At 44.0% G+C, this 24,989-nt stretch overlaps 2 protein-coding genes across 2 annotated transcripts; both read left to right on the forward strand.

Moving 5' to 3' along the window:
• The first annotated feature begins 8,401 nt into the window (after positions 1–8,401).
• On the forward strand, positions 8,402–13,727 carry LOC117846208 (uncharacterized). Its single transcript, XM_034727333.2, has 5 exons — positions 8,402–8,704; positions 9,515–9,708; positions 10,686–11,004; positions 11,649–11,747; positions 13,149–13,727. The coding sequence occupies exons 1-5, from the start codon at positions 8,597–8,599 to the stop codon at positions 13,182–13,184; spliced, it is 756 nt and encodes a 251-aa protein (XP_034583224.1). The 5' UTR covers positions 8,402–8,596; the 3' UTR covers positions 13,185–13,727.
• Positions 13,728–17,090: 3,363 nt separating this feature from the next.
• LOC117843761 (histone-lysine N-methyltransferase, H3 lysine-9 specific SUVH3) lies at positions 17,091–24,204 on the forward strand. Its single transcript, XM_034724458.1, has 3 exons — positions 17,091–17,347; positions 20,054–22,637; positions 23,638–24,204. Exon 2 carries the CDS (start codon positions 20,155–20,157, stop codon positions 22,630–22,632), a length of 2,478 nt encoding a protein of 825 aa, XP_034580349.1. The 5' UTR covers positions 17,091–17,347; positions 20,054–20,154; the 3' UTR covers positions 22,633–22,637; positions 23,638–24,204.
• The last annotated feature ends 785 nt before the right edge of the window (positions 24,205–24,989 follow it).

Here is a 24,989-nt window from a genome sequence, read left to right on the forward strand (position 1 = left end):
TGCGCTGCGCACATTGGGCCACGGGCATGCTAGCCCAATAATCTCGTTGGCCAAATCCAAAACAGGTAGTTTGGTTTCGTGTTTTATTTTTCGGTGGGCTGCACTGCACAGCTCGGAGTTTCGTACTTTCGTGTTTTTAGTTTTGTTCATCTCGGAGTCTATAGAACCTATTTAAAAATGTGATTTTACAATCTATAGTTGAGAGTTCGCGTACATTTGTCGATTGATTATGTAGCATTGACATGTCTCATCAGTTGGCTAAACAGTAGCCATCGTCCTTGTCAGGTGTCCGTTCCCCTAGGGTACTGTCGCATTTTGCATCGGCGTGGCTTTATGACGAGTGTTGGCGATCAACACACGTGAATGCACTTGAACGTGTGGTGTGCGAAGGATCTCCTTGCAGCAGCTCCACACAGGCCAGTCACATGGGTTCAATAGACTGGTCAGATCAGTTCGCCAGGGCAACCTGACGACGGACCAACGAACGCTTGCCCAAGAAGGATCCCGGCGAGGCAAACGCACGCAGAGTTGCTTTAGGATCAGCAAACCACCTAGAACGCCCTCAATCAACGTAGAGATAAAGGAGAAACAACAAGTAATAGATTGGAAAAGATAGGACAAATAGAAAAGGTAAAAAAGATAAAAGATGTGTTTTGATCGATTGGACACCCTCAATCAGCTGTGGTCCTTTATATTTATAGGGAGGGGAGGTCTTGCCTCTAATAGAGTCGAAACCCTTACAAATTTCGTGAGAAAATACAACTCCTACTTGGACTCTACGGACCTAAACTGGTCTAACCGGTTTGCAAACAGGTGTGGCCTGTCTCCTCAGGGGCAGATCTTCCCGAGGTCATAACTCTCTCATCCGAACTCCAAATCGGACGTTCTACATATGCATTTTGATCTACTCAATGAGAGCTACAAAATGGTGAAGTCCAATTTGCATTTTGAGCACTTTGACCAAACCGGTTTGACTGGTTTGGGAGACCGGTCTGAATAGGTCTGTCCAGGTTTGTCAATTTCGGTCACAAACACATACCCCCCCTTTTTCTAGCAAAGCATGCGTGCCAGAAAACACTCTTCTAGACCAAATTGCCTAAGAATGATGATGAACAATGCATCGGCTATATATTTTTGCTAAGGGCGATAATCATCTTATCGGCCGTAAAACTTGTTCTTAACTCAAGGAACAACTTGCTTTGGCCTCCATACCTTCTTAGTAGCTACTGACCTTACCGGTATCATCATTGCCTGCTGCTCCATTGATCCTTGCTTCCGCATCCGTTGTAATCTTCTCTTTTGAGTGTGAGACAAGCCTGAGGGACACCACCTCAGCTGTAGGTATTTTGAACCTTTCTTGCTGTCTTTCTCACCTCCTTTAGCAGCAATGGGTGCACTTCTGACCAGATCATCGTTACCAACAACCGATCTTTGCAATGAACCATAATTTGAATATGTAGGAGGATATTGAATAATATATGGTTGCATATGTAAACTACCATAATCCAAAGGTGAATAATAGCAAGGATATGAACAAGACCATGGTGTAGTCGTTCCAATATATATATATATATGATGCAGCAGCATAATTTACATGAGATTCACAAGAATATGGCTGTTTTTGATGTTTCGGTGAAAATTTTGATTTTTTACCTTTATTTAGCCGACTCCCTTGTTTCTGGCTAGCTCCCTCCTTCTCATAATTGGCCAACAGATCCTTGAAGGTCAGCCTCACCTTGTTCTTCATATCACGCTTGGCTCCACTGTTCCTGGAGGAGCCGGTCAGACCGGTCTTTGCAGCACCAACGTTCTTACTTTTGCCTTGCCTCCCGAGCGTTGAAGTCTTTAATATATCTTGAGGGGCCTTCTCCAACAACTTCTTTTTCACCTTTATCACATCTGGAATTGTAGGCCTTTCCTCTCCAATGACAACATTCTTTCCATTGGCTTTTTCAGCTTGATCTGACTGAATTAGCACTTTTGGATTACTCGGATTATGATCAACGTGCACATCATGAAAAGCCAAACAACCTTCATTAATGGCTAATTGTATTTGTCGGCGAAACATATTGCAATCATTGGTTGCATAAGAATGAGAATTGTGCCATTTGCAATAAGCATGCTGCTTCAATTCCTTCCCAACTCTCAGCAATTCATCAAAAATCCTATTGCACTTGGCTACATCAAAAGTATACTTAATTTCTTCTTGCCGATTCTTATGGACCAGCTTGAGAGAAGCACAAGTACTAGGTTTATCTTTGTGTGACCATGTAAATTCAGCAGCTAAAACATTATTGCTTTCATCATCTGAATGAACAGATTCAATGGTATAAATAGGACGATTAGCTTTTTCACTAGCCTTTTGTGAGTTTCTAAAGTCTTTACCTCGACTTTCATTAGCCAGAGCTTTTTGTAACACTTGACCAACATCTAGAAACTCCTACCCTTCTAGCTTTTTTAACACTTGACCAACATCTAGAAACTCCTGCCCTTCTAAGTTTTCTTTATGAAATTCAAGTAAACCAGAATAAGCTAGATCAGCTAAATTTCTATCAAAAATTGTCAAACCATAGCATCGATTTCTAGTATCTCTAAATCTTCTAATATATTCAGAAACGGTTTCATGCAACTTTTGCTTAACCGATGTAAGATGTGATAATTTTAATTCAGGTTCACCAGTAAAGAAATAATCATGGAATTTTTGCTCTAATCAGGCCAACTACGAACATAATTAGGTAGTAATGAAACAAACCATGTAAATGCAGCACCCGACAAGGATAAAGGAAATAACCTTATTTTATAAATATCATTGCAGCTGACCTCACCACATTGTATGACAAATTGTGCTATATGTTCTAATGTAGTTCTATTATCATCACCGGTGAATTTAGTAAATTCTGGAGTCCTAAATCCTTGTGGAAATTGAACAAACTCATAGGTTTGAGGGTAAGGCTTTTGATATGTTATTTTTGGGACTCTAGGATCTCTACCAAAAGTTTGTCCGAACATCTCAAGCATCTCCCCTCTTAATCCTTCCATATCAGCCCTAGGCCGATTAGAAGCTAAATTGGAGGCACTAGCAACCTTAGGAGGTGTTGTACTATATGTGTACTGTTGTAAACCATAAACATGCTATTGAGATTGATTTGTCATTGAATGTTGCAACGAACTATTAAAAGCATGCGATGAGCTAGGTATAATGCCTATGTTTTGAGCAGATATGGGGATTCACTATATGTAACCACAATACCTCCTATTTCGACCGAGCTACCAACAACAGTTTGGCTATGTATTTCTTTTATTGGTGGTCCAGGTCCTATAGGTACTTTAGGTAATTGCAAAGTATCAAAAATGTCGCTATCTGTTGGGGGGAAATATTAACGATCTCCCCTAGCCCATGGAATCAACAAAATGTAAAGGCCCAGGCCCACCTAAGGTGGCAAGATTGCCGTCAGCCCAATATGGGAGGGAGAGGCCACGTTCCGCCTCGCCCGACCCGGAGTCCCGGGGTCGGACGTTCCCGACCCATTGAAGACTAAACTCCGCCTCGCCCGACCCAGAGGACCGAGGTCGGGAGCGCCCGACCCTGGGCGCGGGGGTCGGACTCGCTCGGGTCCACAAGATAAATATCCGCCTCGGGCGCGGACTGGAGGATCAGGGTGCCGATCTCGTGGGTCCTCCTATCGACCTCACCGTAAATGCGCCGCGGCCCTGTCATGCAGAAAGGGAGTGGCGCCCCCAATGTAACCTGTCACGAATACCCATGCGCGGTCATGCGGCGCGAGCTGCAGTGGCCGCGGCTCCCTCTGATTTGCTGCTGGGTACTCATGGCCTGCGCCGAACGGCACAGGAGGGCGCTCCGCTCGTTCTCGCGCCCCGCGCTCCCGATGACAGGGATGCGACATCCGCGTCTCACGGGTAATCAGCGGGGTAACAGAATCGGCCATCCTCCCCGGCGGGCACAGATGCCAAGGTTGAGGATCATCATCGTGCTCGGCAGCAACGGCGACCGGGGAGATCATCGACAGGATCTGGAAGAAACCGCCCTCCCTCGACGGACACGCTGACAGGGACCGGAGGCCGGAGCGAGAACGGCGGCCCTGGGACCCTCTCCTTATGCTATATTTTACTTAGCTTATCCCTTTTACTTCCCCTCATGTCTGGCCCATCTGTAACCCCGAGCTCCCCCTTCGCGCTATAAAAGGAGGACCGGGGGTTCTGAGATAGGGGACTCTCTCAAGAAAATAGAACACACCCACACCCACTTAGAGCACGAGCGCACTCTCAAGAGACCTGGGATCAGTTCCCTCTCTCGCACTACTGTAACCCCTACTACAGAACCCCGCGTGGGTAACACGAGCAGCTCCCGATACTGGACGTAGGGCCTTTCTTTGCCCGAACCAGTCTAACCTCGTGTCTCCCACGCCACCATCCGAAGCCTTACGCGCATAAAAGAAATTTACTAGTCTAAGTCTCGATCCGCAAATCTTAACAACGACACTATCCTTATTGTTTTTGGCATTAGAAGTAGTAACATTAGGATCTTTGCCACAAATCAATTGATTAACTTTAGCATCTAACTGACCAACAAGTTTTGCAAAATTTTCACTCCTAGCATCAAACTTGTCGTTCATATGAGCAGCAACATCAACATCAATTAAATTTGCAATTTCTGAATTAACACCAGGAGATGCATCAGATTTTACCTCAGCTTGCAAAATATAAATGATGACATCCTTGATCTTCTTGACATTCCCTTATCGATCCACGGAGAAGTTTGATACATATTGCCTTACAGCTTCTTCCTTCTGCTCCTGGATCTCTCGCTCCTTTTTTCTCATGGATCTTCCTTCTGATTTCATCAAGTGGCTTCTGATCTTCGGCCGACAGTTGCTCAACCTTCAGCCTTTGTATGTTTTTGGCGTCAATCTCAGCGAGTTTAGGTATCTTACCGGCCATGGAAGCCGATTGATCTTCCTTTTTCCCCAGCGGAGTCGCCAAAATGAGTTGGCGCAAATCTAGGGCCAACACATGAACGCACTCGAACGTGCGGTGTGTGGAGGGGCTCCTTGCAGCAGCTCCACACAGGTCGGTCAGACCGGTCAGACTGGTTCGCCAAGGTAACCTAGCGATGGACCAACGAACGCTCACCCGGGAAGGATCCCATTGGGGTAAGCTCACGCAGGGTTGCTCTAGGATTGACAGGCCACCTAGAGTGCCCTCAGTTGATGTAGAGATGAAGGAGGAACAACAAATAATAGATTGGAAAAGCTAGGGCAAAGGGAAGAGGTAAAAAAGATAAAAAGATGTGTTTTGATCGATTGGATACCCTCAATCAGCCGTGGCCTTTTATATTTATAGGGAGGGGAGGTCTTGCCTCTGATCGAGTTGAAACCCTTACAAATCTCATGAGAAAATACAATGCCTACTCGGACTCTACAGACTTAAACCGGTCTAACCAGTTTGCAAACGGATCTGACCTGTCTCCTTAGGAGCAGATCTTTTCGAGATCATAACTCTCTCATCCGAACTCCAAATCGGATGTTCTACATATGCATTTTGGTCTACTCGATGAGAGATACACAATAGTGAAGTCCAATTTGTATTTTGAGCACTTTGACTAAACTGGTCTGACCGATTTGGGAGACTGTTCTAAACAGGCACTACTAGAGAACTCATCTTTCATCCAACCCTTTTTGCCCCGGTTGACTTTGGACCCGGGACTAAAGGGCCTTTAGTCCCAGGTCTAAATTTTGTAGAATGTTGGAGCCCTTTTAATCCTGGTTGGTGGTTTCAACAGTGGCAAAAGTAGAGCTTTTAATTCTGGTTGGAGCCACCAGCCTGGACAAATGAATTAGTCCCGATTGGTAGCTCCAACTGGGACTAAAAGGGTCCTCCAACCGGGACTAAATCTTTTAGTGGCTCCAACCAGGATTTATCTCAGCTCTCCGACTCCTCTCTCTCTCTCCCTTATCTAATCCTCTCCTCTCACGCTCCACCTTTATCTCCTAGCGACCCGCGACCTGGCCGGCCCTCTCCTCTCTCTCCCCCTTATCTCCTAGTGCTCCTCCCTCCCCCTCCCTTCCTCCCCGCCTCCTCCTCTCCCTCTGCTCCCTCTCCCTTCCCGCCTCCCCGACCTCCTCCTCCTAGCTCGGCGCGGGCAGGCGAGGGCGGCGCGGCGCGGTGCGGGCGGGCGAGGAAGGGAGGGAGCAGAGGGAGGGCGAGCGGCATGGCGCGGGCGGGCAAGGGTGGCGCGGTGCGGGCAGAGTGGTGCCGCCACGGCATGGGTAGGCGTGAGCAGAGCGGCGCCACCTCGGCGGCGGCGGGCATGGGCTTGAAGCGGGCATTTTTTTTTTTGAACCTTTAGTCCCGGTTGGTAAGATTAACTGGGATTAAAGGAGGTTGGAGGACTTTTTTTCCGAATGATTAGTTTCGGTTGGATTTTCAGGATCTATAACTTTATCTAAGCAGGATTATAGGTGTTTTTCGGCAGTGAGGTCTGTCTAGGTGTGTCACGAACGACAAGTCGCTTTCAGCTTTGCGTGTCACGACAAGTGTCGGTAGTTTGGAGGCCTCGGCGATCCTGATCGTCACAACAGTCCAAATAAATCCCGTGATACGCTGCTGGTGGTTAACGTTGTCTCTTTTGATCTATCCTCTCTCTCTCGAGCCAATCATGCATGGATAAGCTCTGCACTAAAAAATAATACTACTATTAACTAACTCCGGTAAACAATATTACTCTTACTCCAAAAAAGGTTCTAGAGTAGCGATAGGCAAATGTTTGTGAATACATTTGACTGCGCGAAGATACTGTGCTGGTATTACTGCAACTGCATGCCTATTATAGATCACACTACATAACTACACGACTTCACAGTAGACGAAATTGACGGCAAATTTTCTACTGTAAATTCGTCGATCCATTCCATCATCTTTGTGGAGGATGGTAGTTTGTACTTTGTATACACGTGGGAGCAGTCGGGTGGCGCTTGACCGTTTGACGCTGGCTGGGCTCACACGTGTAAGTCGCGAGCGATCATGGCCTCGTTTGCCTGCTTCACGAGCCGGGGCGGGACAAGCCGACCAGTGGGCCGGTGCGTTTTGAGCAGGTTGAGCTGGGCCTTCGAGTCATCGTCAAGGGACTGACACCTGTAGGTTAGGCTGCCGAATAGCACGTATAGATAGTTCCATTCTTACGTGTTGTGAACTGGTAGTACGTGGATACGTAAACTAATGTTGATGAGAAAGCATATGATTCCTTTTGAAACATGGAGGGAAGTTCATAGCAGCATAAACTCCAATCTAAGCACGGCACATTATGCCGGCCGATAATTAAATAAGTAGCTTTTCGAAATAGCCTGTGGGTTTTGGTTTTGCCGTTTTGCAGTACAACTTTTTAAATGCGTGTCTTTAGGAATTTTTATTGTGTATATCGGAAAACCATCTAGTGATACTTCAATTAGCTAAGCTTAGTAATTCGATAGAAATTATCACCTAGCAATAAATTGTGATACTTATCCTGAAAATGATAAATGTGAAAACTGAAAGTACCTTAAAAGTTTTTTCAAGTAAAAGCCATAGTAAAATGCACAGAAGATTTCTTTAATAAATAGAGTTCAACAGTACTCCAACCCAGCCTATAAAGTGGTCATAGACTATATCTCAAATCCTAAAATCCAAATATTTCTATAAAATCAAATTTGTATCGGCCTCAAACCTAAAGAAGAAGCTAAAGACTACCTTCAGATAGTTGTGTTTTACTTTCTATGTATGACACTGGTGATCATCACCATGATAAAGAGCATTTGATCGAGCATGTACAACCTCTTTCCTCTGTGCTGGCAAGTTTTCATTATACTTTTGCTCCAATCTCTTCCCCACATACGTGAGCTCGTGACTATCTACTTTCTCATAATTAGTTTTTAACCCACCTCGATTTGATGTTCCCATTCTAAATTCACTCCTTACTATTCATTTACTGTCTTGAATCATATTTCATCATTATCACTATCTAGCTATTCATTCTCCCTGCCTATCCCTCTAATCCTGTTGAATTGATATGCGTTATGCTTCAATCTCTAGATTTGATTTGAAGCTCATTGTATCATACGATTAAAGGGAGTATCGTAGAGAAGATAAATCCACAGTAAGATTCCACTCTGAGTTTATTTCCCCCTCATAATCTAGTAATATGTAAATTAGAAAACAAACTGAGTTAGATTTTATATTTTAGAAAAATATGTTTGTTCGATTATCGGATTTAACATGAGTGTGGCCCATTATGCTCGTTAGTTTGGCAATGTGGTCATATTAAAAAAAAAAGAAAAATAAAGACAAAGATTTTCCCTAACAAATCAAACAAAGCCTCGAGGCAACCTTCCATCTCGGCCATCACTCCCTCGATTAGCCGAGAAAAACCAAACCATCCGCCGGAGCCCGGAGGGCAGCAGATTCCTCCTCCTCCCCAGCCCGCCCGACGCGAATCCGCGGCGGAATCCCTCCTCGCCTCCCCCGCCGCCGCCCTCGAGACGCCACCGGGCTCCGTCGCGCGCGCCTTCTCCCCGCCCGCCCGGGCTCGCCGGGGGGTTCCGGGATGCCCTGCTGCCCGCCGCTGCTGCTCGGAGTCGGGCCGCGGCTGCGCTCCTTCCTCCGCGACTACGACGCGCTCCAGTCCCTCGCCCTCGCGCTCATCTACCTCCAGGTGCGCATTCCCCCTCCCCTCGCGTCGCCTCCGGCGGTCGGATCGGCCTTGGCCCCGCTCGGCCGCTTACCCGGGCCCCACGAGATCGGCCTACTTCTCGCTCGTGTCCTCGCTGCTGCTGCTGCCTTTAGTATACGCGGTGTGAAACCTGGTTATGGTATCGGGTTTGAGCGTGCCGTAATTTTTCCAACCGTAGTGGTAGTTCCGCGGTTTTGGGTGCCCCAAGTTTTGTCCAGTAATACAAGTTGTTGAATGCGATGTGGAATTGTAGTTTTGGTTGAATGCGATTCAGATGGGGCTCCACTTTTTCCTCTTTTAGGCGTGAAATGAGAGGAAGGGGCCATAACTTGATGCTTGGGTTTTGACCTAGTGTTCTTCTGGATGAAGCTTCAACGTTCAGTTGCCTTTAGGGATAACTATGCCTTGCAGCTTAATATTGCGGTTTTTCCTCTGAATTTGGGCAGTTCCTGTTGTTGCCTTTGTGATTCTTACTTTGTTGGAAACAATCAAACATGTTAGCTTTTGTTGGGATGCGACTTAGTTCATCTCTTAGACGTGGTTTTGTTGAATTAGCTATGAAGCTGGTGAATTATAAGGGGAAACTTGTATGTTTACAATGTGATGATGCTCGCCATTGGTTAGCATCCTATATAGTTAGCTCAGCTGGTACCTAGCTTTATGTTAGGTTCCCTTGATCAGTATGTGATTTTAATGCTTATAATGTTGAAATGGACCCTCATTCATCAGAAATTGAATTTCATGAAGCTGTGGTATTCATGTTCATAAATATTTCTTCAATTCTCGTTTTAGATTGGTTGTGCACTTATCGGATCACTTGGGGCATTGTTCAATGGGGTTCTTGTCATCAACCTGGTGATTGGTCTATTTGCTGTTGTTGCGATTGAGAGCAGTAGCCAGAGACTTGGCCGGACATATGCTGTCCTTCTCTTCTTCGCTGTCGTCCTTGATGTTGCTTGGTTTATACTCTTCTCACATGCTATCTGGTATGTCTTCTGCAACCAGCATCTTTCAGTCTAGTTGCCTTTTCATGTACTGTGCATGTATGCATAGAGAAAGGAATATGATGTTCAGTATCAATTACTAGTGACTTTGGATGGTGTTGTTTTGTGTTTATACTTTTGTATGTTTTAATGAATGGAATACCTTGTAAAATACATGTTTTAATGAAACCATTCATTGGCACAAGTACTAACCAATCTGCAAGTTTTAATCTCATCTGTTAGAGCCTAACATACTGAATCGCCATGCCAAACTGTTTCCCTGTTCTTCCTCTATACTGGGACATGGTATTGGATTTTGTTGGAGGCTTAGGCATAACCTTGTTCTTGAATCTTATGAAGAGTTATGACTCTCATCTTATGCCTAATTGACTGAAAATTGTTTTTGTGTGTGTTTTTTATCAATCTTTCACTGTGGCGTAATTAATTATCTGAAGTTAATTCCACTGGATGCTGCATTTTCAAATTTCAGCACTGTATAATAATTGATTTGCCAATGTTTTTTTATGCAATGAGTACCTATATGGGTTTTGGCTTCTATCTAACTGGTTGTTACTATGATTATTAAAACTTGGAACTTGGGAGCATAAGTTATTTGGCGCTCCATCAAGTAAAAGATTACTATTCGTGTAATTATATTTGTCTAACCTTTTGCAGCAACATATTTAGGGATATTTTGATTTGACCTTTATAACGATATGTGTAGATTCTTCTCAAAGTTTATTTTTGTAATATTTTAATTTCACTAAGTTTTGTAAAGATGTCACAATAGAGGTTAGTGGTTAGATATGAGTTTGGCACAATGTGTCAATATCCAAAGCTACTTATTTGTCACTGGGAAGAGCATATGAGTTCTGTTTGATGAATGTTTGCTTGGATATCTTCTTCTTGCGCAACAATGAAAATGTTCTAGTACCATACTTTTTTTTTTATTTCCCTAACTCTCTCATCTGCTTGTACAGGACTATTACTCCTGATGAGAAGTATGGCGAACTTTTTGTTTTCTCACTCAGATTAGCATTATGGATGCAAATCATTGGGTTTTCAGTCAGGTTCTTGTCTTCATTCATATGGATCCAGATGTATAGGTTAGGGGCCTCTTCCAGCACACCAACATATTTTGACGCAAATCATGAAGTACGAAATAGTTTCTTAAGCCCAAGATCTGATTCAGTTAGACGGAGTTCCATGGCAGACGATATATTGGGAGGTTCAATTTATGATCCTTCTTATTACTCGTCACTCTTTGAGGATGGTCGAAACAATGCATGCAATCATCAGGTACCATCTAGTTGATGTTACTCCATCTTTCCTTTCTTCATTCCTTGTTTTAGACTTGCTGAGCAAAGCATAGGATGACCAAGTACTTCTGCCAAATTTGTGTATCTTGCTACCTCAATAAATCTGTCTTTTCTGCCTACCTTTAATCTTAGCGACAAGCCAACAAATAAACTAAGAAACCAATAAACTAAGAAACCGAGTCTTGTAGAATGCAGCATTTACTGAATATGCTATGGGCACTTTAGAAAATGTAGTTTATATCTTCTCGGAGTCTTAGAAATTCAAATCTAAATGAATAATATCCCCCTTTCACTCCTAAATTATCACTGTATCACATAACACAAACTGGGGAGTACATCTTTCCATGCCAAATTTGAATGTTTTCATGTTACATCAGCCAAGGCTGAGGTTGTTAGTTTCCACTCCCTCAGTTGCAAATGGTCTTCTGGAACAAATGGGGGCAAAAGAATTGTTGAGGCATTTTTCATGAGAATGTTTTGTAGTCTTCTGTAACAAATGTGGCAAATGTATCGTCTAGGGTACAACACTCTTTTCAGGCATTAATCAATGTTGCAACTCTTGTCAACATTGCTATATTTGCAAGTTTGGAGTGTGTTAATTTACAAATACCTTTCCGTTTGCAGGGTGATAAACAAAGTGGTAGTAATGACAGTGGTTCAACATCGGCGGGACAATCTCCACGACTTAAATCTTTCTCTTGTAGATCTCTTCTGACTAATGATGTAAGTGATGCCTGATAATTGGAAGTACAAAAGAATCTGTTCGTTCTGAGACGATGTCTATATATCCGTGTTAGGAACCTTATATAAATTTAAGGTTGAGTTGATTTTATGAATTCATTAGGTTCTGCAAAAAATTTGAAAGCTAATCTTGAATTCTTAATAAATCAGTATGGTAGTATGAGAACTTAATGTACAAAGTAACCTATGATGCTATTATCTTATTGCTATGGGTCCCTGATTCTTTGATGTTCTCATGAATTGTTTCATTAGTTTATTGATATCCAGTGGTAATTTCTGCCTTGACATATACAAAGTGTGGATATAGGTGTGTTTTTTTTTCTTTGGCTCATCAATGTTTGTGATTGCCTATCTGTCATCTTAGTATTCTTTGTAAGTCTGCTTGGAAAAATAAGCAACACTCCGCAGTGAGCCACTGCTCGCTAATCCAATCTGAACCACGTGCTCTCTGAGTTTCAAGCCATCTTCTATATGGTACCTGCCCATTGGCTGAGAGTTTCATGAGAATGCACATATTTTATGCTGCTCACAGTGACAAATAGAGGATTGTGTTTTTACTGCTGAGGGTGAACCAGTTGTCCATTTTGCCTCTAAAATTTTGCTCATTTTCCTTTTGCTACACTTCCTTTATTTGCTCCTTTTGATTTCAGCATTTTTTCACCATTTTCGGCTGAAGTCTGTCAAGGTGGCATAAGACTATTTTGAACTTATAGAAAACATCCATTAGTTATGAACAGAAACAATACATTGGGTGGTTCTTTTGTCAATTATGGAGGGTATCTTGGTTGTACTCGTAATGATCAAAATTTTGCATGCTTTTCTTCAGTCAAACTGACAGTGACAGTAAAACAAATTAGCGCATAACGGAAGAATGACAATGTATTCCCCTAGGTGGATGCTTAGCCCCACTAGGTGATGGTCCATCTCCAGACTAGTAACCAGCTCTTACGGGAACACGGACTTACTGGTAAAAAGGAAATGACTGAAATTTGAATGGCATAATGACGAACAGGGGCCAGCTTAGTGGCAAAGGCAAATTTTCATTAACACTAGACACCTTAGGCACTTTTGGCTAACTGCAGTTGGAGCTGCACATATTAGTTGAAGTGAAGAATACGGATTATTAATTGCATGCATTTCTGTAGGGCAACATAGCAGGTGCAGTTTTTATATGCATTTAAAAAATTAAAAATTTCAACTTTTTGTGCTACTTCTATGATACTACATGGATTACCCTCTTCAATACTTTTTTTAGAATTTTGGATTTGAATTACACTGTAAAACTAGATTGCACTTGTTGCCTTTATTTAGGGATGCAGTTTTATTTGCTCAGACACATATTTTCACTTTTTCAGACATGGTTCTGACTCTTTTCTTTAACAGGTGGAAAGTGGAGTAAGAAGACCCCTGAACCCCTAGGGCTCACGTTGAAGACAGATTATTTTGCAAACCAAAGTCCTGTAGCTATCGTTCTTTTTGAAGCATAGAGATTTGTACAGCGCAAAGTTCATTTGTCAAACCAGGGGGGGTGGCCCGACAAAAGGAGATCGGCACATTAACAGTGATGGCCTGTGTTGCTGGGTGTCCACTATCCACAAGACTACAAGAGTCTTGGTGCCATTGTGGAGCGCCATTTCTGTTAGGCGTACTTGAGCCGGATTGGTTTCAGAAAGAGCAGTTGAGTGTTGATGTTGCACATCTGTTTATGCCATGGGACTTGTTTTCCTGCTCAGTATGGTCCATTTTTCAGACCTCTGGCCTGCCTCATTTCTCTGAGCTGTCAAAGAAAACGAAGATGGTAGTTCATTAGTTCTTTAGTCACTTGGTTCTACTCTAGCTTTAGGCTGGCAGTTGCTTCTTCCCTAGCATTTTGGTCATTGTTCATAGCGTTTATCTTGACAAGGTGCACATCTGGATCAGTAAAGGAAAAGAAAAGTGAATTTCATTAGGTTCTTGAAAGAATTCTGTTTTGGGACTCTATTTAAATTCTGATGATTGGATGCATGAATTCTGTAAAAAAATGTTGCAGAATTTTCACATGATGTTGCAGAATTTTCATATGACTAGATAATAGCCCGTGCGTTGCTGCGTGCACACCAATTTAAATGGAAACGACTGTTATTTTAAAAAATTCATGCAAAAGATATGATGATTAGGTCATGATTGATACAACACACAAAAGCAAGGAACCGACAAAAAAGACTAAAACTGCGCCAAGCAAAAATATAGTCCAATTTGCACAAAGACGTACTTGCTAAGACAATGGTACCGTGCCTTAAGTTAATCGTTGGTTTGGTTATGTATTGATTTCTTGCAGCTAATGCCTCAGGTGATTTGAAATCAAAATTGAAGAATCGTTTATACATTATATATGCCAAGCCATTCAAGACAACATAGTAAAGTGGAAAAAATGAAACTCTTATGATTGCAGAAAACCAACATGTGCACTAACAAGTTGTTTGAGCCACATATTTCTACAAAAAATACATAGTAAAGTGGAAGAGATAAGGAGTATCCAACATGCCCAATATCATCTTACTTAAACTTAATTTTAGAACCTAGTAAAGTTTCCACGATTGTTTAGAACCTCTAAACAAACTTAATTTTATTTTGACCATATTTTGTGAAAAGCAATCGTTGTATCTGTAGAACATAAAGAAGATTAGATGGAGCAGGAAACACTGAACAGCTAGGTAGCTCATGTGCAGCGACAGCGAACTGTAGAAGCCACACGTTGCAGCGGCAGCGAAATAATGAAAACAATGCTCGATCTCCCTAGATCGCATCGCCACCGCACAAAATTCTTCCTCAAAAGCCTCCAACACTATCCAAACTAAATCAGTCTGAGATAAGAGAAAGGGTAGATGGATTTTGTTTGCCGCAGGCCGGAGGGAGGAACCTCGGGGAACTGGTATTTTTAGATCCGGCGGCTCAGTTCATTTGCCCGCCCGGCTCCGACGTCCTTTCCACGCACCCGCCGCCGACGCCACCGTCTAGTGGCTGGGGCGCGCGGGGCCAGCCGAGCTGGGAGGAGCTGCCTGCCAGGGGGGATTCTGTTCTGCCGCTTGTTCCGGGGAGCAGTCGAGGACCGCACCAAGGATGGTCGACCCGCGCTTGGCAGTGGCGTCGGCTGCTCCTCGGACGCGTCGCTCGGGAGTTGGGACCACCGCCGGCGGTTGCCTCGCCGTCGATGGGGCCTGGACGGATGGATCCTCCGCTTCCCTTCTCCTGCCCAGATGGGTCGACGGTGTGGTGCCACGGGTCGAGGGGGAGATTGAGGCGGTGGCCGGGGCGCGCGTGGATTGGAGGAGCGGCCGCCCCGGGGCGGTGATTGGGAACCGTCGTGTATCGCCAATCGCGGTGGAGCGCGGCTGGGGAGGAGAGGGGCGAGTGCTGCTGGTTGATGAGGGGCGGCGCGGGTGCCCTGATTGGTGAGTGCGGCCAGGAACGTACGAGAGCAGAGCGCGGCAGAGTTGGCAGACCCGCGCGCCGTGGTTCTGCCATGCTGAACCATCGATCCCAACGGTCCACTCAGCTTCCCCCGAACTTTCCATTTTTAGAAAGTTTCGTTCCTCTCTATTTTATAATATCATAATTTATACACATAATTTTAATATATAATTTCGTACTAACAAAAATTATGAGATAATGTTTAACACAACTTTGATGGCATGTAAAATTTGTGTACAATTTCTAAAAAGAACAACTTGAATTTTATATTTTTTAAAAATGTAACTTATTTACATAATTTATACGTATAACTTTTTTCCTAACAACAACTTACATGATAATTTTATAGCACAAATTGTAAGCATAATATTTACCACAACTTTTACTGGAGTGTTGTTAAACAATTTATGAAACAATTTATGCACTTATGTTATACGTATAAAATGTTGTGGGAAATTGGATGAAAAATGGAAAAGAAAAAAAAAAGCCACGCGCGGTCGCACGGACGGGCAGCAAGCAGGTGCACGTTCGCAGCACCGGCCACGTGGGCAGTGGGCAGGCTGGCCGGGAGCTCCCGTCGCGCGCCAGGAGCCGTGACGGCGCGCGCGAGCAACCACGGGGGTGTCGACGCGGACGTTACTTGCTTTTTAGAGCGGTATAGATGTATGCAGAAGAGACTCCTACCACCATGACAGATAATGTGTGATATCCGAGCTGTTGCAATTAGCGGTTGCGCTTGCAAATTAGTGGGCATCAAAACACAATTTGATCTTCACGCAATTTCTGCCTGCTGTTGTTACTTTGTTGAATGTTGTTAATGCTGAAATGACAAGGGTGCAAACTAGATTAGAACACTCAAAAGACATCCTGCAGGATCCATTCACGTACAATTGTTAGGGACTTAGGAGCAGGAGAGTTTTTTTTTCCCTTTCCCTTTCCTTTCCTTTTCTTTTTTTCTTTTGCTGCGAAAGCAGGAGAGGCTGTTCCTCCTATTGTCATCAGTCAACTTTTGTGATAGACAAAATTATCCGCAACTCAAATAGTTTAACAGGATTTCCAAATTGGAAAAATGCAAAATGGAAATTGTATAAATGTTCTCCTTTTGTCCTCTTCTATCCCTCAAATAAACATCCAATGAGCTCTAAGTTTTTAATAACCTCCGAACTCAGCAGCTACGTTAAATGTTGGGCGTTTATTCTATTTCGTACAGTATATATTTTACTCAAAATGGTGCGATATAATCTGTATTATTTAGCTTCAAACATGGTTAAGTATTATGCTCAACTATGGGACTACCAATCTCCCTTAAAAAAAAACTACGGAACTACCAATGTTACATTTAGATTCAATTACCCAAACATTGCCCCAATTACTTAATTATTATACAAGGTACAATTGCTTTCAAATTCTACAGGCGTTTGTTACAAGGTACTCACTCCGTTTCAAATTATAGGTCGTTATAATTTTTTAGTGCATAGCTATGTATATATGTCTAGATGTATAATAATATCTATAAATGTAGAAAAGTTAAAATGACCTATAATTTGAAATAGAATATTTTCACCAGCTGTTAGCATAGACGTTGAAAAATCCTTTCAAATACAGGCATTGCTGCTACTGCTGTCTCACTCAACAAGTGTCAACGGGCCTGCAGAGCCAGCCCATAGCCAACAGGGGCCTGTCGGCCACGACGTGGGCTTAGGTGTCTTTGGGCTGCTGGCTGACTTGTGCTGATGGAGGCCTACTACCAGACAAAGGCCCAGTTGGCCCACCACGCGCCGAAAGTGGCTCGTTCTCGCAATCGAGTGATTTCAGGGAGAAGTTGTTAGTCGCGCACGTGTGACTCGGCAGCGACGTTTCTGGCAGATGGAACATTTACTCTCCACCCCCTGAACAACGCACCTTCTCAATCTCGGTCCTTGTGAAGTCTGAGCAGATCGGCCGCCGGTCACACTCCACTCCCATCCGCGCCCGCCTCCCCTCCTCCGTCCGCCGGAGCGCGGCACGCCGTCCGCACAGAGGGAGTCCCTCTCCTCCTGCAGGCGTCCTCGTGGCTGTGATCTTCCTCGCCCTCGGTCGCGCTGTCCTGGGGTGGAGATCCGCGCGGATTTCACTGATACCCTTTCTGCTCGGTAAGCATCCGCTAACCTACCTCTCGCCTGGATGGATAATTGGTTCCGTTCCGCGCGATCTTTTGTTTTCCGCTAATAGCAACCGATCCGGATAGTTGTTCCTGGGATTGTGTACTTCAGTCCATCCAGACGCTTCGTGGCGGATCCGTTTTTCTGTGCAGGATTATCCATAAGTTTTTGAGGGATTAACTGAACCCATCTCGTTTCTGCAGCACCAACTTCAGCCTAACCCCCCAATTACGTGTCGATTAGAAGGGAAATAAATTTCAGTATGACTGTATGGGTATGGATTGGATGTTTTTTCATTCCTGAATCTTTGCTGTAAGGCTCAAGCATGAGGCATCGGTAGTTTGTGGTGATTAGGCCGCATGTGCCCACACGGATTGGCCAAATCTTGTGAGGGTTTAGGCGCCGGGCATTACGCGGTTAAATTTGTGGTGGAAACCTCAAGTTAGAGTCGGCTCTATTCCTGCCAGTGCTATCTAGATATAGTGGAGCAAGATGCATGCGTTAGAGCCTCTTTGGTTCAGTATTTGGCGCGAAGTATTCAAATAAAATGAACGTTAGCAGGGAAGGCGGAAACTAGGAAACTTTTAGCCTGTAGCGCCAGAGGAAAAGCCTTTTTGAGTATTTATGTAAAGGTGCACAAACTTGTCGGTATGCTCCTGTGATATGTCAGGGAATAATCATATCACTCATTTAGTTGTCTAGCATTATTTCTATTTATGCTCCTATGGCTGCACCCCGACTCATAACCACCTGCTGTTGCACCATTCCAGCCTCAGGAAACACATCATTTTTCCGTGCTGGACACGTAATGCTGCAGAGCATTGTGAACCATTGCACGCCAAACATGGAAGCAGCAAAACTTATCACCTGGTCATGCTTTTTGGAAAATTTAACGAAGAACTAGCTGCCCCCCGCTGTTACAACTAAGCATGTTTTACCTTTTTTAATTGTGTTCAAATGATCTTCAGTCTTTCTTTATATTGCTGCCCATCACAATTTGTTATTCTTGTTCCATATGCTGCTACGAAAAATGGGAAAATATTTCTAGTTTTGGTTCTGTGCTTATACAAAATTTAAACAGTAAACTTATTATATGTAGGTTCTAACCAAAAATTTGGTTCTAAAATTGTAATAATGAGAAGTTATCTCAGCTCAGTTGGTATTTTGTTGCTATAAATTAGGAAAGAGATATAAATTTATTAGTGATATGAAAGTATTTTTGATGATATTATACCTGTGCCAGTTTCTATTATACAGCTTCAGTACTTGCAAATAGATCAACTGACTGAGTTAAAATAGTTTGACAAACGCATGTACAAAAGCAACATTCAATTTATTATACTGGAAGTAGTAGCGTGTGTTTGGTTTGGAGACGAGATGGGATGGGTTGGTCCTGGCCCTGATTTTTGGGATGGGATCGTCCCGACTCGTGTTTGGTTGAGAAGGACAGGTTCATCCCCATTTTTTGTTTGGTTGGAGGTTTTACAGTAGATGGGACGAGCACCGTTTTCAGCTTCTATTAGCTACCGTTAGCGAGCCCCACCTGTCATTCTAACAAGTACATCTTCCTCGGTGTGACGGCGGCCCCCCAGGGGAGCTTGCCCCGCCGGCACTAGGCCCCGGCCGCGACGCGCGGGGAGGTCGCCCCATCGGCCCGGGGCACCAGCCATGCCGCCTTGGGACCACGCCGCGCGCCGCTCGTGGAGCTTTGGCCCCTTGCCGCACCGCCAGGGAACCCTGCCCCCGCCTGCTTCGGACCCCGGCTGCCTCGCCCGAGGACCCACCCCCGCCGGCCTCGTGCCCTGGCCGTGCCGCCTGGGGACCTTGCCCCCGCCGCCCGCACCGGATCTCGTCGTTCCGCGACCTGCGGCGGAGCTTCCGCTTGCCCTGCCGGTGGCACAGCGGTCGCCCGAGCTCGTCGCCCTGCCGGTGGCGCAGCGGTCGCCCGAGCTCGTCGCCCGCCGCTCATCCCCTCGGGGCTCCCGTGGCTGCCCGAGCTCACCCCCGCTGCTCGTCCCTGCTGGTGGCCGCCCTGCTCTCGCCTTTCTCCAGCACCTGCTTGCTCGTGCGTAACGGAGAGCCACAGTGTCGAATCGGGATGACCCCGTCTGCTCGATTTGGAGGGATGGGGTTGTCCCGCATATTAGAGGAATATTCCTCTAAGGGGATGGCCCCATCCCACCTGACTCCCATCCAAACACCTCTAAAATTGGGACCGTCCCATCCCGTCCTGTCCCGTCCTTGGAACCAAACACACGTGTAGTTACTTAGTGCCAAGGTGCCTGCAGTGACATTTTTAGTCCGGTCTGCCCCTACTTGCTTACAGAAATCTATGTTCTGTGCAACTCTTGGTTCTTGAAATTGACTCATCTGGCAATCATACCTTGTGTGTATATCCTATTGCTTTAGATAATCTTTGGTGGATGTGATTTTAAGTTGGTAGGTGGTACTTACAATTGAAATTGCATCTTTAACTCGCTTATGCTATTGGTGTTGCTATCTCCTGTTCCCTAATTAGCAAGCTAGAAACCTGTAAAACAGTTGTTTAATGTTTCCTAATTTGATATTTCTTCCTGGGCAGTACTAGAAAGCTTTCCCAAAATGATGCATCAAGCAATAAGTAATGGCATGTTTAAATTCTTGTTCAATTTTATACCACAGCACTGATGTGTCTTCCCCTGTTCCCTCTTTTGTCAGACTTCTCCAAAGTATGAGCTGTGAACTAGTGTTACAGGAAGTCACGAAGGAAATAGTGACATAAAACTTGATTTGTCAAAAAGATCAATTGGTGACTTGAAATGGCTCAGCAGATGGCTTCAGCTCCATTGGATGACACAGTTCTTGATGCCCAACCCTTGCGTACATTGACTCCCATGTTCCCTGCACCACTAGGGCTCCACACATTCACTCCTCAAAACTCCCCTTCATTTATCTGTGTGACCCCATTTGGACCATATGCCGGAGGCACTGAATTGGGTACGGCTGCTGTTCCATCAACGTTTGCAGCATCAACACCTGCTGCAGAACCCAGCCAGACACAGCTGCATACTGCTAATACGAATGGAGCTGCTCAAGCTAATGGTACCGCAGTCAACAGTTTGGTACCTCCTTTGCAAACTCCTCTGTCAGCTGGCATGCAGGAATCTGGTAAGAGGAAGAGGGGCAGGCCAAAGCGTGTGCCAGATGCTGCTGGTCCTTCAGCTCCTTCCGCTTCTTCAGCTCCTCTGGCTCCTACAGTTCCTCCAGTTACTTCATTTCCTTTGGTTCCTTCAGCTCCTCAGGAAAGTGACAATGTTGTTTCCCTGACTCCTTCAGCCACCCCACAGGAATCTGGCAAAAGGAAGAGGGGACGGCCCAAACGTGTACAAGATGTTCCTGTACAGGGTCCTCCAGCTCCTCAAGCAGATAGTACACCTGTTGTTCAGGCACTTCCTGGGCCCATTGTACATGAATCTGGTACGAGAAAAAGAGGACGACCCAAACGTTTGCAGGATAGTTCAGATATTATAACTCCTCCAATTCACTCAAAAGATAGTGTACCCCCTCCCCAGCTCCCTAGTTCAGCCACCTCACCTGAAAGTGGTAAGAGGAAGAGGGGACGTCCAAAGCGCATTCTTGATGGTTCAGTGACTCCATCAAGTCATTCAGGTTATTCAATGGATGATGATGCTGTTGAGACAACAAAACGTGGGCGACCTAGGAAAATTGACACCAATCTGTTGCAGCTTCCATCTTTGTCTTCAGATGATCCTAGGGAAACTGCAGATAATGTACTCATGATGTTTGACGCACTGCGGCGGAGACTTGTGCAGCTGGATGATGTGAAGCAAGTCGCAAAGCAGCAGCATAACTTGAAGGCTGGGAGCATCATGACTAATGCTGAACTTCGTGTCAATAAGATCAAGAGGATTGGAGAGATTCCAGGTGTTGAGGTTGGTGATATGTTCTACTTCAGGATTGAGATGTGCCTAGTGGGGCTGAATAGTCAGAGCATGGCAGGGATAGATTACATGTCAGCCAAGTTTGGTAATGAGGAGGACCCTGTGGCTATAAGTGTTGTGTCAGCTGGTGTGTATGATAACAGTGAAGACGATCCAGATGTTCTAGTTTACACTGGACAGGGCATGTCTGGCAAAGATGACCAAAAACTTGAAAGGGGTAATCTTGCACTGGAGAGGAGTTTGCATAGAGGTAATCCAATTAGAGTCATTCGTAGTGTAAAAGATTTGGCTTGTCCAACTGGCAAGATATACGTATATGATGGCCTTTACAAGATTAAAGAAGCCTGGATGGAGAAAGGAAAATCTGGTTTCAATGTGTTTAAACACAAGTTGCTCAGAGAACCTGGCCAGCCTGATGGCATTGCAGTGTGGAAGAAGACTGAAAAATGGAGGGAAAATCCATCATCTAGAGACCATGTTATATTGCTTGACATATCGTATGGTGTGGAAAGTAAACCTATTTGCCTTGTAAATGAGGTTGATGATGAGAAGGGTCCTACCAATTTCACATATACTACTAAATTGACCTATGGAAATTCTCTGAGCTCCATGAGAAAGATGCAAGGTTGCAAATGCACAAGTGTATGCCTCCCTGGTGATAACAACTGCTCTTGTATGCATCGAAATGCCGGTGACCTTCCTTACAGTGCTTCAGGCATACTTGTTAGCCGCATGCCTATGTTATATGAGTGTAATGATTCCTGCACTTGTTCACAAAATTGCCGCAACCGAGTTGTACAGAAAGGTACCCAGATTCGTTTTGAAGTGTTTAAGACAGGAGATCGTGGTTGGGGCCTCCGTAGTTGGGATCCAATCCGAGCAGGCACATTTATCTGTGAATATGCAGGTGAAATCATTGACAGAAATAGTGGGAACAGCGAAGATGACTTTATCTTTGAGACCTCTCCTTCAGAGCAGAATTTAAGATGGAACTATGCACCAGAATTACTGGGCGAACCTAGTCTTTCTGACTCAAATGAGACACCCAAGCAACTGCCAATCATCATCAGTGCAAAGCGAACAGGGAATGTGGCTCGCTTTATGAACCACAGTTGCTCACCTAATGTTTTTTGGCAACCAGTCTTGTATGATCACGGTGATGAAGGATATCCACATATTGCATTTTTTGCAATTAAGCACATACCCCCGATGACAGAGCTCACATATGATTATGGTCAGAGCCAAGGTAATAGTCAAGTGGGATCTAATTCTGGTTGTCGGAAGTCTAAAAGTTGCTTCTGTTGGTCCCGTAAGTGCAGAGGTTCCTTTGGCTAGACAAGGTTGGTGATTTCTATTTCCTTCATCTTCATTCCTTTCCCAAAATACGTTCTGAGTTACCGCACTCCAGCTTCGGAGTTCATTGCTAGTAAAACTGTGCTACCTTTTCGTTCTGGGGTGGTTGTGATAATGCATATGATACATTCCGATTGGGAGATATTATTTAGTGCCTTCGGGTAATAAATTGGAATTTGGTCCTGCATGGTCTTGATACCCTTCTAGGAAACTGAAACTCTCGATATGTGGGAGTTGGCTATTTATTTATGTTCCCTATATGTTTATCATTTCTGAAATGTGATTTGATATGTGTGATTCATATTTATGGGTTTTCATCTGAGCGGAGTGATTCCTCAAGGTCAGGTTAAACAAGTGAGGCAAACTCTAGGTGTTCGAAAATCTGAATATAGATACTAATAATATTAAGTTTTTAACATCTAAACTCGAAGTATGGAATATTTCTCTCTATTAATACTACAGGCACCAAGATCTCCAGCAAATGTAGCCAATTAACATAAGTTCTTATTTAGCCTTTTTGTGATGATCTGTGAACTGCTTGATGATCTATGTTATTTGGATCTGGAGTTGTAGAAAATCCGAAACAAATGTGTATAATATATATTTCCTGAAAGGAACTGGTTTACTTGTAACTGGCAGATAGACTAGGAATAAAAATCCAATCCAGTGTATGTAGTGTTTTTTGTAGCATCATATACAAATAATATGACCAAAGTCCAAAGGTGCACCAGGTGTGATGTAGTGTTGTTTTGTACTCATTCTGTCATTCATGGACTATCTTCAGGACCTTTCTTAAAATTCTGCCCTTGTAAGAGCATTTTATTTAGTGAGCTTATTTACTAAATGTGCACGTTTATTTTATTGCCATAGGATCAACAGAATTGGAGCTGTATATCTGTTCTTTCACATACACCTGTGCATCTCTGCTAGTCAACATATTTTTCTCAGAGTTCCATTTCGGATGAACTGAATTGTCTTTTTCTGCAGAAACAGGTCCTCGTCATGGTGTTTTTTGAAGGAGCGGAGCCGTAGAGGTCCCTTAAGGTGTTCCATGGACCATCCAATAAGTCTGCCCCTCGTTGCGTGCAGTGTCATTGTATTAGATTCTCGTATCAACTAGGTTTTCGGTGTTGTCTAAGAAGGGAGAATGAATCTTATGCTCTTTGTAGTGTACTTTTAGTGACCTGCGCCCCTGCTATGACCAACCATCGCGGTTTAAGTGATTAACTCCGATTTCTTAAGGATGAATTAGGTAGGTAGTAAAGTTGTGCTTGCATACATGCTTTGACTACAAAGCCACCCCAAATGTTAAGGAGTCAGGGTGTTTGTGAACTATATTGCTTTCACTGTATAGAGTTAGGGTTCGTTTAGAGCCAATAGCTCCATTCATGTTGGCATGCATGATTGATAATTCTACTTCTATCTTTCAAGCTAGATGGTAGCGTCATGGGACCATTAAAATTCAGAGCTGTCGACAGGGAAAGCTATCTTGATTGTAAGTGAAGAATATATATTTGTATAAGGTGCAGTGCACTGAAGACTTTCATTCTTTCACTCCCCTATGGACTGGTCATCTGGTTACATCTGAAGGCCAGTTACGGATAGACCTCAATGAGCGACCGAGATCCTAAGACAGGGCTAATCTTGTATCGAGTAAACCCTGCTTCTAAGATCTTCTGCCATTTGTCCTCCTCTCTGTTTACCTGGAAATTGCACCATCATGCATAGATCCAGCGAGAGTTGAGCTTCCAATGTCTGTTTAGACGGAGATGATCCTAACACGACATCAATTATTATCACCTTCCCCTTTGGTTCTCGAGTCGAAATAGCTTCTTTGGATCGTTTCAAGATCCGAACACAATCCTCGTCGCTCCAGTTATGTAGCACAAACTGTCAAAAGGTTGTTCAGTAATCACATAAGTAACAAAGCCTATGATTACAAGACATCATCGTCCATCTAAGCATGTGGTGAAAAATCTCTTAAAGTAAATATAATATATGTGCACAAATATTTGAATAAATAAAATAACCACTTTACTAGTTTTTAGTAGCATCAAAATTTCTTATATCTCCATCAACTAAAACTACTAATCCTAGTCATCTACACTTGCATTGTCTTACAGATGGAGTTTTATATTCCACTAGCATTGCCTTTGGAGGTACCGACTTGGCGACTTGAAGATATTTTTTCTTTCATACAGATCAATACAAATGTGCTTCTTTTCAATGAGAGGAAAACGAAGAGTGTGAGACAGATGCGTAGGAATCTACCAATTCTTTTTAGCGCAGATTATTGGTTACAATTATTTTGATCACGTAGCACTAATTGTGTTCTTGCT

This window comes from Setaria viridis, chromosome 2 (genome assembly GCF_005286985.2).
Source record: "Setaria viridis chromosome 2, Setaria_viridis_v4.0, whole genome shotgun sequence".
Taxonomy (NCBI): Eukaryota; Viridiplantae; Streptophyta; class Magnoliopsida; order Poales; family Poaceae; genus Setaria; species Setaria viridis.

Bases quoted from the DNA above. Each gene is read 5' to 3' on its own strand.
- LOC117846208 (XM_034727333.2), top strand. From the start codon at position 8,597: ATGCCCTGCTGCCCGCCGCTGCTGCTCGGAGTCGGGCCGCGGCTGCGC. The intron at 9,709-10,685 runs GTATGTCTTCTG...CTGCTTGTACAG, and splicing joins CTCTTCTCACATGCTATCTG to GACTATTACTCCTGATGAGA. The intron at 11,748-13,148 runs GTAAGTGATGCC...TTTCTTTAACAG, and splicing joins GATCTCTTCTGACTAATGAT to GTGGAAAGTGGAGTAAGAAG.
- LOC117843761 (XM_034724458.1), top strand. From the start codon at position 20,155: ATGGCTCAGCAGATGGCTTCAGCTCCATTGGATGACACAGTTCTTGAT.